General features: G+C 50.8%; 4 protein-coding genes across 4 annotated transcripts; 2 read left to right on the top strand and 2 right to left on the bottom strand.

Moving 5' to 3' along the window:
• The first annotated feature begins 594 nt into the window (after window positions 1–594).
• On the top strand, window positions 595–1,216 carry LOC131558118 (histone H4). Its single transcript, XM_058805728.1, has one exon. It carries the CDS (start codon window positions 670–672, stop codon window positions 979–981), a length of 312 nt encoding a protein of 103 aa, XP_058661711.1. The 5' UTR covers window positions 595–669; the 3' UTR covers window positions 982–1,216.
• Window positions 636–2,215, bottom strand: LOC131558112 (histone H2A type 2-C). The gene has a single exon (XM_058805721.1). The coding sequence runs from the start codon at window positions 2,180–2,182 to the stop codon at window positions 1,793–1,795; it is 390 nt and encodes a 129-aa protein (XP_058661704.1). The 5' UTR covers window positions 2,183–2,215; the 3' UTR covers window positions 636–1,792.
• A 2,446-nt stretch (window positions 2,216–4,661) lies between these two features.
• On the top strand, window positions 4,662–6,185 carry LOC131558113 (histone H2A type 2-C). The gene has a single exon (XM_058805722.1). The coding sequence runs from the start codon at window positions 4,700–4,702 to the stop codon at window positions 5,087–5,089; it is 390 nt and encodes a 129-aa protein (XP_058661705.1). The 5' UTR covers window positions 4,662–4,699; the 3' UTR covers window positions 5,090–6,185.
• Window positions 5,673–6,252, bottom strand: LOC131558121 (histone H4). Its single transcript, XM_058805731.1, has one exon. It carries the CDS (start codon window positions 6,214–6,216, stop codon window positions 5,905–5,907), a length of 312 nt encoding a protein of 103 aa, XP_058661714.1. The 5' UTR covers window positions 6,217–6,252; the 3' UTR covers window positions 5,673–5,904.
• Between the last annotated feature and the right edge of the window lie 7,316 nt (window positions 6,253–13,568).

Genomic DNA, 13,568 nt, shown 5'->3' with positions numbered 1-13,568 from the left:
GGCTGAAGGTAAAACAACACAATAAGGTAGAAAATATGTGTTGTAAATCTGAAAGAGCAACAACAATAGGAAGAAAAAAATATGTTTCTGTTATGTCATCGGGTAAAAAAAGTGATACGAAAAAATTAGAAAGAAATTACATGCTGTGAAGCAGGAGAGAAGAGAGCCAAGTTCGGGGAAAAGGCTCCCAACGCTTTTCGTTTTTCGGGAGCCCGGCACCGGGAGAGAGCAGTGCCCGCACACGCTGAGGGATCGCGGAGGCGGCCGGGCCGGCGGAGCCGCGGCGCCGGAGCGCAGGGACTGCAGCCATCCCGGGAACCTGAGCCGGGAAAGGGCGAGCCCGGAGCGACAGCACCGCGGAGACCTGCGGCAAACACAGAGACAGCTCCGGGACCGCCGCTGCCCGGAGGGGACGAGGCCGGGAAAAGCGGCCCGGGGGAACCGAGGGGCTGCGGGGCTGCCAGCGAGACGGGCCAGGGGGGCGGGGCGGGAGGCGGGGAAAGCAGCCGGGCCCGGGGCGGAGCCGAAGGGGCGGAGCCTCAGCCCAGGCCCGCCCGCCGGGCCCGCCCCTGCTCCCAACCAGGTCGGACCGAACCCCATAAAGCCGCGGCGCGGGCGGCGCTGCACCACACCGGCCGTGTCGGTACCGGCAGCGGCGAGCGTGTGACCATGTCTGGCCGGGGCAAGGGCGGCAAGGGGCTCGGCAAGGGCGGCGCCAAGCGCCACCGCAAGGTGCTGCGCGACAACATCCAGGGCATCACCAAGCCGGCCATCCGCCGCCTGGCTCGGCGCGGCGGCGTCAAGCGCATCTCGGGGCTCATCTACGAGGAGACGCGCGGCGTGCTCAAGGTCTTCCTGGAGAACGTCATCCGCGACGCCGTCACCTACACGGAGCACGCCAAGAGGAAGACGGTCACGGCCATGGACGTGGTCTACGCCCTCAAGCGCCAGGGTCGCACTCTCTACGGCTTCGGCGGCTAAAACGTGAACGTCCTGCCGGACCACCGCCACAAAAACCCCAAAGGCTCTTTTAAGAGCCACCCACCTATTCCTTAAAAAGAGCTATATCGCTATGTTTTATTTATTACTTTATTTGTCTCTGTGTTATTGCCGTTGACAAAGCATCTGCTTTTCCTCCCATTTCTCTTCCGCTTCGAATAAGTCGCCCGGGCTGCTGCTTCTCAGCGGCCCTTTGAGGAGGAATAAAACCACAAAACCGCAAGAGGACAAAAGAATTTACTACCCTTCCCTAGAAAAATTTGAGCAAACCGCTCTAAGCCTAAGTTCTGCACAACAAGGCGCCGCAGCATTCTTTTCCTTATTCCCCCTCGCCCGTAACCCAAAGGCAGCAGGAGAACCAGCTACGGTAGGGAGCCTCTGGAGGAGCCTCTTCCCGCTGCCGCCCGCGGGAGCCCCAGACCGTGGCCAGGGCGGCTTTGGCGCCCGCGCCCTTTCCAAAAGCGCGCGCGGGACGCGATTGGCTCCGGCACATCCCGCGCTCCCTCCTCCCCCATCGGCCCGGGACAGCGGCTCCCTGCGCGCCGAAAACTGAGCGATCCCACCCATCCCGTACCAACAATGAACACGCAGCCCGCCAGAACCGGCCCGGGCCAAATACAGGGAACACACAACATACCACACACACACACACACAGACAAATAGCCGCCCTTCCCTTCCCTTTGCCGAGCCACCGAGGCCGCGGCATTTCAAGCTCTTTCTCGAGACTGTGGGTGGCTCTGAAAAGAGCCTTTGGGGTTCGCTTCTGGGCTCCGCACGCTTCCGCCGACCGCTTTACTTGCTCTTGGCTTTGTGACTCTCCGTCTTCTTGGGCAGCAGCACGGCCTGGATGTTGGGCAGCACGCCGCCCTGCGCGATCGTCACCTTGCCCAGCAGCTTGTTGAGCTCCTCGTCGTTGCGGATGGCGAGCTGCAGGTGGCGGGGGATGATGCGCGTCTTCTTGTTGTCGCGGGCCGCGTTGCCCGCCAGCTCCAGGATCTCGGCCGTCAGGTACTCCAGCACGGCCGCCAGGTACACCGGCGCGCCCGCGCCCACGCGCTCCGCGTAGTTGCCCTTGCGCAGCAGCCGGTGCACGCGGCCCACGGGGAACTGCAGCCCGGCCCGCGACGAGCGCGACTTGGCCTTGGCCCGCGCCTTGCCGCCCTGCTTCCCACGACCCGACATCTTGCCGCGCTCCTCGCTCGCTCCGCACACAAAGTACCGCCGACACCGACACGCAGCGACACCGACACCGCCGCCCTCAGCCCTCCGCCTTTATATCCCCTCCCTGCGCGCCACCGCCGCCTCCTGATAGGCCGAGCCCTCCTCTCGGGCCACGCGCTGCCCAATGGCGCAGCGAATCTCACGCTGACCAATCGCGACGGCCGCAGCGCCCAGAAGCTCCGCCTGTTCCCTCCTACCCGCCAATGACGAGCCGCGGAGGGCGGGCCTCGGCTCGCGGCCGCTCCCGCCCGGACCGGCGGGGCCGCGCTGGCTGCCCCGTCCCGCTCCGGGATCGCTCTCTGCCCTGGCTGCGGTTCTTCTAAAGACCCCGGGCTGCACTGTGCGGATTGGAGGTGCCGGGCGAGGACTGAAAGAGTAAAAGAAAGACAGTGGGGTGGTGGCCGTGAGGGGGAAAAGGGGGACGCAGGGGCCAGGTACGCTCTGAAGGCAGTGAATTTCCTTTTGTTCCACGATGGGTTTTTTCCCCGCGGTTTCAGACTATTTTAATACCGTTTCGATCCTTCTTTCGAGCTTATAAAACCTCATACACTTCCCGCAGCTGATAATAACCCTCTCGTCTGTATCCCAAATTTTAAATATATAAAGTGCAACGTAACACTACCTCTGTTCACGCCATAATCTGTATACATCATTGTATTCAGTGGCTATAGTTGTGTCCATATGAGCGTAATACAAACTTTGGTGTAACAGCTCCTTTTATTGTTTTTGTGGTGGCTCTTAAAAGAGCCTTTGTGTTTAGATACTTTAAAAGCAGATAGTAAACATCTCACAAGGCTTACGCGCGCTCTCCGCGGATGCGGCGGGCCAGCTGGATGTCCTTGGGCATGATGGTGACGCGCTTGGCGTGGATGGCGCACAGGTTGGTGTCCTCGAAGAGCCCCACCAGGTAGGCCTCGCTGGCCTCCTGCAGCGCCATGACGGCCGAGCTCTGGAAGCGCAGGTCGGTCTTGAAGTCCTGCGCGATCTCGCGCACCAGGCGCTGGAAGGGCAGCTTGCGGATCAGCAGCTCCGTGGACTTCTGGTAGCGCCGGATCTCGCGCAGCGCCACCGTGCCGGGCCGGTAGCGGTGCGGCTTCTTGACGCCGCCCGTGGCCGGCGCGCTCTTGCGTGCAGCCTTGGTGGCCAGCTGCTTGCGGGGCGCCTTGCCGCCCGTCGACTTCCGCGCCGTCTGCTTCGTGCGCGCCATCGCTGCCCCTGCAAGCAATCAAGCTCCAACGTACAGCAGCAATGAGCGGCTGCCTGTGTCCGGGGAGTATTTATAGCCCTGGCGCCTTCTCTGATAGGCAGACGAGAGAACGCTGCATTTGATTGGATAATTCAAATTTTAAAATTCCCGCCCTTAGCCGATACCGCCTACTCTTTACAGGCTCTATTCGTACTGAATACTCAGTGTTCATGTAAATTGCTATAATGTGTACTATTTCCATTCGCGAAATTTCTAAGATTTAGTGTTGTTGTTAACTGACAAAATTTAACTTGAATATTAAACCACGCAAGCCTAAAGTTTTTTTTCTTTTTACATTACACGATTTTATAATTGCACCTTGCTTACTACTTCATTTATCATCCTTTAAGTGTGAAAGTTTCCCTTTTATTTTCGTGGATATATTTTTGCAGAGCTGATAAGGACAAAAATTCCCCTGAAATTATTTGTAGTTTTATTTACATACATTAAACTGTCACAGGATTATGCAAAATAAAGTGAGTGAAATTAGTAGATGAAAACGTCTACTTGAAAATCAAAATTGAAAACGATATTGAAGCAAGACTTTCAGCCCAAGAATGAAAAACAGTCAGAGCTTTCAGTTTTTACTGGTAATACACTAATATGTAAACTCTAACAAGCAGTTATGAAACAAGAAGGCATGGCTAGGAATCAGGGCTTGTAAAGGAAACTTTACATTCATTTTAACTTTAGAGCCCCTGTTTAAATGAGATCCCGCTAAATATGTAGGAGGGCATTGCTCCCTTGTCAGTGCGTGCAAGTCGCCTGCGTCCCCCTTTTCCCCCTCACGGCCACCACCCCACTGTCTTTCTTTTACTCTTTCAGTCCTCGCCCCGGCACCTCCAATCCGCACAGTGCAGCCCGGGGTCTTTAGAAGAACCGCAGCCAGGGCAGAGAGCGATCCCGGAGCGGGACGGGGCAGCCAGCGCGGCCCCGCCGGTCCGGGCGGGAGCGGCCGCGAGCCGAGGCCCGCCCTCCGCGGCTCGTCATTGGCGGGTAGGAGGGAACAGGCGGAGCTTCTGGGCGCTGCGGCCGTCGCGATTGGTCAGCGTGAGATTCGCTGCGCCATTGGGCAGCGCGTGGCCCGAGAGGAGGGCTCGGCCTATCAGGAGGCGGCGGTGGCGCGCAGGGAGGGGATATAAAGGCGGAGGGCTGAGGGCGGCGGTGTCGGTGTCGCTGCGTGTCGGTGTCGGCGGTACTTTGTGTGCGGAGCGAGCGAGGAGCGCGGCAAGATGTCGGGTCGTGGGAAGCAGGGCGGCAAGGCGCGGGCCAAGGCCAAGTCGCGCTCGTCGCGGGCCGGGCTGCAGTTCCCCGTGGGCCGCGTGCACCGGCTGCTGCGCAAGGGCAACTACGCGGAGCGCGTGGGCGCGGGCGCGCCGGTGTACCTGGCGGCCGTGCTGGAGTACCTGACGGCCGAGATCCTGGAGCTGGCGGGCAACGCGGCCCGCGACAACAAGAAGACGCGCATCATCCCCCGCCACCTGCAGCTCGCCATCCGCAACGACGAGGAGCTCAACAAGCTGCTGGGCAAGGTGACGATCGCGCAGGGCGGCGTGCTGCCCAACATCCAGGCCGTGCTGCTGCCCAAGAAGACGGAGAGTCACAAAGCCAAGAGCAAGTAAAGCGGTCGGCGGAAGCGTGCGGAGCCCAGAAGCGAACCCCAAAGGCTCTTTTCAGAGCCACCCACAGTCTCGAGAAAGAGCTTGAAATGCCGCGGCCTCGGTGGCTCGGCAAAGGGAAGGGAAGGGCGGCTATTTGTCTGTGTGTGTGTGTGTGTGTGTGGTATGTTGTGTGTTCCCTGTATTTGGCCCGGGCCGGTTCTGGCGGGCTGCGTGTTCATTGTTGGTACGGGATGGGTGGGATCGCTCAGTTTTCGGCGCGCAGGGAGCCGCTGTCCCGGGCCGATGGGGGAGGAGGGAGCGCGGGATGTGCCGGAGCCAATCGCGTCCCGCGCGCGCTTTTGGAAAGGGCGCGGGCGCCAAAGCCGCCCTGGCCACGGTCTGGGGCTCCCGCGGGCGGCAGCGGGAAGAGGCTCCTCCAGAGGCTCCCTACCGTAGCTGGTTCTCCTGCTGCCTTTGGGTTACGGGCGAGGGGGAATAAGGAAAAGAATGCTGCGGCGCCTTGTTGTGCAGAACTTAGGCTTAGAGCGGTTTGCTCAAATTTTTCTAGGGAAGGGTAGTAAATTCTTTTGTCCTCTTGCGGTTTTGTGGTTTTATTCCTCCTCAAAGGGCCGCTGAGAAGCAGCAGCCCGGGCGACTTATTCGAAGCGGAAGAGAAATGGGAGGAAAAGCAGATGCTTTGTCAACGGCAATAACACAGAGACAAATAAAGTAATAAATAAAACATAGCGATATAGCTCTTTTTAAGGAATAGGTGGGTGGCTCTTAAAAGAGCCTTTGGGGTTTTTGTGGCGGTGGTCCGGCAGGACGTTCACGTTTTAGCCGCCGAAGCCGTAGAGAGTGCGACCCTGGCGCTTGAGGGCGTAGACCACGTCCATGGCCGTGACCGTCTTCCTCTTGGCGTGCTCCGTGTAGGTGACGGCGTCGCGGATGACGTTCTCCAGGAAGACCTTGAGCACGCCGCGCGTCTCCTCGTAGATGAGCCCCGAGATGCGCTTGACGCCGCCGCGCCGAGCCAGGCGGCGGATGGCCGGCTTGGTGATGCCCTGGATGTTGTCGCGCAGCACCTTGCGGTGGCGCTTGGCGCCGCCCTTGCCGAGCCCCTTGCCGCCCTTGCCCCGGCCAGACATGGTCACACGCTCGCCGCTGCCGGTACCGACACGGCCGGTGTGGTGCAGCGCCGCCCGCGCCGCGGCTTTATGGGGTTCGGTCCGACCTGGTTGGGAGCAGGGGCGGGCCCGGCGGGCGGGCCTGGGCTGAGGCTCCGCCCCTTCGGCTCCGCCCCGGGCCCGGCTGCTTTCCCCGCCTCCCGCCCCGCCCCCCTGGCCCGTCTCGCTGGCAGCCCCGCAGCCCCTCGGTTCCCCCGGGCCGCTTTTCCCGGCTCTCCCTCCTGCAGGCGTGGCGGCAACGCAGAACCCCGGTTTTTTCCCCGGCGCAGGGACGTGGCGGTCTTTCGGCCGCCGCACACGGTTCTTATGGCCCTGCTGTAACCTACTCTTCTGACTGCTGAGGTTCCATTCAGGCATTCGATACAGTGACAAACGTAAGGACTCTTCGGTCAGTTTCAGGAGCTGACTTTATTTGTCCTCTAAACCATGAAGAATGAGGGGAATCATGCCTAAGTTTTCACGTTAGACCAGAAGTAAATGTTTGTTTTTCTCAAAGCTGCCTATGTCTGACCCTCACAGTATTGTATCATTGGTGAATCTGCACAGGACTTTTCAGCAATGAAGTGAACATCCTTTATTTTCTATCCTCGTGTTTCCCGTGTTTCCTTCCCATTCACCCTTTATTTTCTCTCTTTATTGATTTCTTCACATTACATTCCAATCATACTGGTGATATACAAAATGTAATATATGTCCATTAGGTAATTAACTGGATTCAAATTATTAACATATGTCAAATGCACAACAAAAATGGCTACGCCAGCCGTGTTCCTGTGTATCCCCATGTTTTCAAAGGCCTGGCACAATTCTGCGTGGGTGACCATTCCTTCATGTAATATGTTTTCCTTTCAGAAGGGAATGTTGGAAATTATGACATTTCTCTTTGTTTTTTTGGTATAACTGCATGACTCTGAATATCTGTCATTATGAGTTTTCAATCCATGCCTCATTTCTGTTGGCTATGCCTGCAGTCCTCCATTTGCAGTTCAGGACCCACCGGCTCTATGCAATTAACATAATTCCAATATGGAGAATTTGCCTGAGCTCATCATGGCCAAATACACACATTATTACTCACACAGAGACAGAGGAAAGTCCTTGAAAATGAAGGGTTTGGAAAGATCTCTGAAATCTGGCACCCCTTTTTCTCATTGACTCTGGCTTTTTTTCCTGCCTTAATCACAGTGAATCCAGCAGGGTAAAAAATTATGGGGCCTAAAAATACAATGCAGAATTAATTCTTTCACAGCATCTTTCAGCTCAGTTATTTTATATAGGAATGTCTCAGCCTGGCCCTGAAGACCTTTGATTCCTTTTAATCTCTTCTTTTATATGACTTGCCATTCTCCCGGTTTCACATGTGTTATCTTCATATTTGGAGCTACAGGGAAGGGTATTCAGTTCACTCTCTTTGCTGGTGGGCATTTTGTTCATTTCATGCATGTTTTCCAGCAGCCTTTGATAACACAGGCAGACACTGAGGACAGCTAACCACGTGTTAATGGAATTCTCCACAATGACAGGGATGCAGTCCATGTAATATACATGCCCATCACTCATCTGTCCATCAACCACTCCCACTCACCTCTTCCTCAACCTTTTGATTTGCAATCCTAAAGCAAATCCCAAAACATGAAAAATGCTTTGTCTAGAGGAAGCAAGTGCTATACTAATTCACCTCTGTCCTAAGACATCCCCTCTGACTCAATGAGTCTCCAGCCTATAAAGCACTAAAATCTAAAGGACCACTTTGATGAGATTATCAGCTATTGCTCCTAGCCTCTGTCACAGTTGGGATATTGGTCCAGAAAGAAGTTTCCTGTTAATTACTCATTTCTTCAAGCATTATAATTATGTCTCCAGCATGCAATTCAAAAAGAGCAGAATCTCAAGGCTGTCCTGCTCAGAGTACCCATTAATTTCTCCCCACTCTTGGATCCCTGCTGATATTACTAACTTAAGAAACAAGTTCTACTACTGCACTGTGTATTCTTCTGACCTCTCCCAGACTTACAGCTTTTGTAATACTATCCTAACAGAGCTTGTGTGTCCCTCAAGTTTGAAGGGACCATAACCAGATCCTGCTACCCAAAGGGGAAAAGAAACCCAACCCAAAAGACCCAAACAAAGCCACAAACTCAAGCTAAGACTATTCACCATGTAGGGACAATAAGCACACATGGTAAAATGAAAATAATAAAAATCTAAACACAAACGGACTTGAAGATTAAGAACCCACCTTTACTTTCATTAGTGTCAAATGCAAACAAAATTCCTGTCTTCATCCCCTGGTGTGGCTGACAGTGATAATCATTGAAAACCCTTCTATGCACTCAAGCATATCAAGGCCTAAAGAATTGATAAAACCAGAACAGATTGCAATTTTTCCTCGATTTTGGTTTTGGTTCTATTTATTTTCTTTCTTTTTTTTTTTTTCCCTAGTGAATTTTTTAATAAAAAACCATGCCTTAGATTTGGCGATTAACATTGGAATTACTCAGAAGTTCACCTTACTGATACCAGGCCCCTTCCTCAACAGCTTTGAGTAATTTCAGCTGTTAAGTTTCCTTGCACATGTCTCCTTGCAGTCTGAGCAAACCCAAGCCCCAGCAGGTTTCTCTTCACTCACCACCTCCACAGAGCTGCATGGCTGCTGCTCCCTGCTCCTGGCTGCTCAGTGCTGCCCTTCTGTGCAAGCCTTGCTAACCACACAATTCAATGTCAGATGTCACAAACTAGTAACCTCAAACAGAACACAAAAGTTAAAGTTGTTACTCTATTCCCTATTTCAAAACCAAGTCAACAAAATCTTGATGGCATTTTCAGTTCCCAATTAAAACAAAACAAAACAAAACAAAACAAAACAAAACAAAACAAAAACAAACAAACAAAAAAACCACAAAAAAAACCCAAAAAAACCTAACTGCCAGAAAGAACAAGAATTAGTTTTAATACAGTCATTATGGAAGCCAGTCTTTTCTGGGACTAAGGCAATTTGCAGGCAAAACAGATGAAATATATTCATCCTGAATGTGCCCAACCCATACATACATAGTCTCATGAGCCTCTGAAGCCAGATTCCTGACTTCCTACCTGTATGACAGCAGAGGCGACAATTGCTGACCTCACTGATATATCAGGGGGAAATTCAGGCCCCAGCCAGCCCTTCCAGTGCCCCTGGCAATCTGCACAGCGTACTGACCTGAGATAGCGCTGCTCTGGCACCAGACCACGGGCTGCAAAAACGTGAACTACAGCACAACACTCACACAGTGAACAGCCCTGCAAAACCTTTTTGTTCCCTTCTGTGGGAAAACAGCCGAAAGAACAGAGAGCTCCCTAATGCTAACTTGCAATACTCCTGCTCCAGAGAGATGGCACAAACAGCCTTGTCTAGAGCCAGTACCTGCTTCACCTTCACACCTCTGGAGAGCAACAGGAAGGCAACACCACTTAAGGAGAGCACCTTTGCATGGTGAGTGACACAGGGCTCTGGCTCAGCCTACACTGTGCCTGGGTGCCACTCTCAGTGCCTGTGAGGCAAAAATGAGCTGCCTGCAATCCAAATTTACCTGGAAGCGTGTCACATCAGTGTCTGGGGTGCCAGCAGCCACGAAGGTGGCAGATTGCAGACCAGCTGTGCATGCATGATGTGTCCAAGGACACTTTGTCCCGCCATAGGTTCCAAACACATTTCTGGCTGGAGTGGGAAGTGACATTTAGATTCACCACATTGCTCCCTCTCGTGTACCAGAAGTCACAGACAGCATCGTCACACAAGCAGGAAAGTGTGGAGGGCAGAAAATCCACAGAAGTTCTGCAGGGAGGAAGAGTGTGCAGCCCAGCATCCCTGTGTGTGAGCTGCTGACCAGTCTGAGCAGCCAGGATTCCGTGCTGTGGAGAGGCTGCTGTGGAAGGACAGCATGGTGTCACCCGTCCCTGGGGGACTTCACAACTAAATCCAGATAAAGTGAGGCACTCTCCATGCAGGATGAGACGATTTCCTTGGGGAGCCATAGCTGATGCAGCTGCTGTTAATGCTGTTCACCTCTCAGGAACAGCTTGTCTAAGGGCCTGAGGTGTCCTCAATCTCCCATTGATGATGATATTCAAACCATGCCAGGGTGATCCAAAACACAATTTTTCAAGTGGCTTGGATTAGTTTTAGAAGACCAAATTACTCAGAGATAGAAATAATTCCATTATTTAATATGTGACTGTGGACCTTTTCATTGTGTGTGGAAAAAAAGTAAATATGCCTTAAACTAATAAACAGAGAGTAAAGAACAAAGTCCATTTTCTTCATCATTATCTGTTCTCAGAAAGGCTTTGGCCCCCTGTATTTTTTTTTGCTGACTTTTTTTTTTTTTGCTTTCCCAGGAAGGATTTCCTTTCCAGTGCCTCCTAACTATGGACAAATCCAGGTTTCAGACTATAGATTTTAACTTGCCAAATTACATGTCATGCAGTGAAGAAGGGAGAACACCACAGGTGCCCCAACCCTTAACCAAGGGTACAGGCAGGAGTGTACAGCATTCCAGGAAGATGAGTCTGTGGGGACAGTCATCCCCTGCCCTACCCTATTTGCTCTGCTCCCCACAGGTGCTCACTATACCCTGAGTGTAAAAGGCCTTATGTGACCTCAGTGCACTTTAGGAGCCTTAATAGCAGCAGCAGCAGACACATTACTGTTATGTAGGCAGAGACTTGTTCTGCTGAGCTGCAACAAGTTTGTAGTTTGGTAGGTCTTGCTTTAAAATTCCTTAGCTAAGTGTTAAAAGTTGCTAAACTGTGCTGGCTGGTTGGATCACACAAGTGTTATTACATGTGAAACTCAGATGAAAGATGATGTCACTGAGGGCAGGTAAGGCATGGGTGTAACTCTGTAATGGGAGTTTAATCGTGGTTGCAGGCAGCATTTACAGCTCTTTCCTGTGGAACATGTGTGTGGGAATACAACACATCATGTAAAGGCCCTCGCCCAAATCTCTGGAAATTGCCATCTGGAGTGAGGAGAGGGGCTCAGAGTGCCAGAGCAGCTGTGCTTCCCTTCCTTCAGCTGCTGGGAATGCTGAGCAGAGCCCCCAGCTGCAGCAGCCACGTTTGTGTGCCTGGCTCTCATGCTAATGCCTCCCAACAGAACTGCTTGGGAACAACTCCTGTGCTACCTCTCCTTAATGCAGACATGCCTAAATATAACCCACAGCTTATTTTCGTAGGAACAAGTACTGGCAGGTCCTAAACTGCAGATGGGAACGTTTGATAGCTCTCAGGTGTGCTGCCAGCCCTTGGCTCTGCTTCCTGTGTCTCCTTGCTCATGCCAAGGGGTCCTAATGATAACTGCAAAAGTTGGAACAGATTTGGGTGTCTGAAGGGAAACAATTTGCAGAGAGGGCTCAGGCTGCAGGTTTGTGATGCAGTGTGGCCTGCTGGGGTGCCCATAAGGTGAGAAGGATTGAAATAATTCATATGAAATAGACCTTACAGTGGTGTCTTCTCCAGAAGTATCTCTGGAGATCCTGAAATTACTTTCCTTCTCTTATTGAATGATGAATTCTACCTCACTCCAGTCTCACTGGGAAAACCAAACTGCATGTAACAATCTATGTAATGTCTTCTTAATTATATCTTCCCACAACATTCTATATCTAAAACAGGATTATTTCCCTCCTTCATTTGCTCAGCTAGAGATAAAACTACCACTACTGCCTTTTAGGTTATTTTTCACCACATTTTTTCTTTTCCTGAATACATCTGTGTATTCTTTTTTAACTATCTGTTCTGACTGCAGAGCAGCTCTTTCTAAAATTGCCAAATACACCTTAACTTTCCAAAATATTGTTCCTGTATGTATTTCTTTCACATAAAGAAGAATATGAGCTCCAAGCAGCATTTCTGCATCAGTAAAGTAGGTTTATCTATTTGCTTCAAAACCATTTAAAAAATAGCTTCTCTCTTTTTTTTTTTTTTTTTTTTTTTTTTGAAATTTTTGAAGTTACTTCAGTTTAAATTACTAAAAAGTAGCTGAAGGCCAGAAGCTGACATGTATATACTTAGCAGACTTCTTTGGAAATGAGAAAAGGGTAGCAACTGCTGGGAGAAAAGCCAGGCAGAAAACTGGAATAGTGACCATTTTAGGCACCTCAATTTTGCCACCAACAAATGTGAATGAAGACTCTGTCAAGACACAAACGAGAGCTGGAATATTTACATTTCCTTCAGTGAAGATTACTGAAACAAGTGTGTTCAAAGCACCAAGAATATGCAAAAAGGAATTCTTCATTTTGCTGACATGTCACTCATGGCCTATGCTGCTCCTCTTCCTATAAGCAATGAAGTCTCTAGGCAACTGCTAAATTTCAGATCTTCCCAGCAATTGCTACCTTATTACATTATGCAGCCAAATCAATGGAAAGGTTAATTCATAGCTTTACATATACAGGATAAAGGCTTCAAAACATTTTCCCTTCATTTGCAATTTCTGAAGGTAACTCTGCAATACTCGCATCCGCTCCATTTAATCTCTGTAGCCTTACTTCGTGTTACATAGTATTGCCAAACAAGACCTTGAAAATCACAATTTTATTAGGTCTCCTCTCAGTTAATTTCCCCTTAAAGCATTACAGAGCTCAGGTGCATTTTTACTGCAATCTTTTTTATGGTATTTTATCATTATGGGGTGGAGGTCACAATTTTGCCCTTCGTTGCATTTATTAATAATTTCATATTCCCTAAAACACTATTTTACAGCAAGCTAAATCTCTCATCTTATACACATTTTAGTATTTATAAAACAGCCATTGTAAACAAAACCATGACACAGAAAGAAAATTACATTTTCCTAAAACTATCTACTCATACACTCTAAATTTCTGGTTGCTAATATGTACTTAAATTCTGTATTCACATTCTATGTTATATCAGGTAATACCAAAGGCCTGGCTGCAGTGCACTCTCTGTGATTCTTAAACAACTACAAGAGACAATGGATAATACACTTTTTTCACAGTCAGTTACAGATTAATGAAATATTAAGCCAGAGCTCTGTTCTGCTCAGCATATTACACCATCTTCCACCAGATACCAGTGTGGGTTGACTCCTTCCTAGTTCTTCAGGAATGACCTATGGCCTACCTCTCCCCTTGTTAAAACTCAGGTTATCACAAATTGCTCTAGTTTCTGTCATAAAAGTATTTCCTTATTTCAGTGATCGCTGTAAAATGCACAAGTATATAATTAGGTGGGCTTTATTTAGAGTGAGAAGGGGATTCAGCATTCAGAGGCTTTAGCTAAACCTTTGTGTAGCCATATTC

Source organism: Ammospiza caudacuta, chromosome 5, assembly GCF_027887145.1.
Source record: "Ammospiza caudacuta isolate bAmmCau1 chromosome 5, bAmmCau1.pri, whole genome shotgun sequence".
Lineage (NCBI taxonomy): Eukaryota > Metazoa > Chordata > Aves > Passeriformes > Passerellidae > Ammospiza > Ammospiza caudacuta.
Note: the sequence above shows the minus strand (reverse complement) of the source record. Positions and strands in the feature narration are given on the sequence as shown.

Excerpts from the sequence above, each read along its gene's own strand:
- LOC131558118 (XM_058805728.1), top strand. The coding sequence starts at position 670 with ATGTCTGGCCGGGGCAAGGGCGGCAAGGGGCTCGGCAAGGGCGGCGCC.
- LOC131558121 (XM_058805731.1), bottom strand. The coding sequence starts at position 6,216 with ATGTCTGGCCGGGGCAAGGGCGGCAAGGGGCTCGGCAAGGGCGGCGCC.
- LOC131558112 (XM_058805721.1), bottom strand. The coding sequence starts at position 2,182 with ATGTCGGGTCGTGGGAAGCAGGGCGGCAAGGCGCGGGCCAAGGCCAAG.
- LOC131558113 (XM_058805722.1), top strand. The coding sequence starts at position 4,700 with ATGTCGGGTCGTGGGAAGCAGGGCGGCAAGGCGCGGGCCAAGGCCAAG.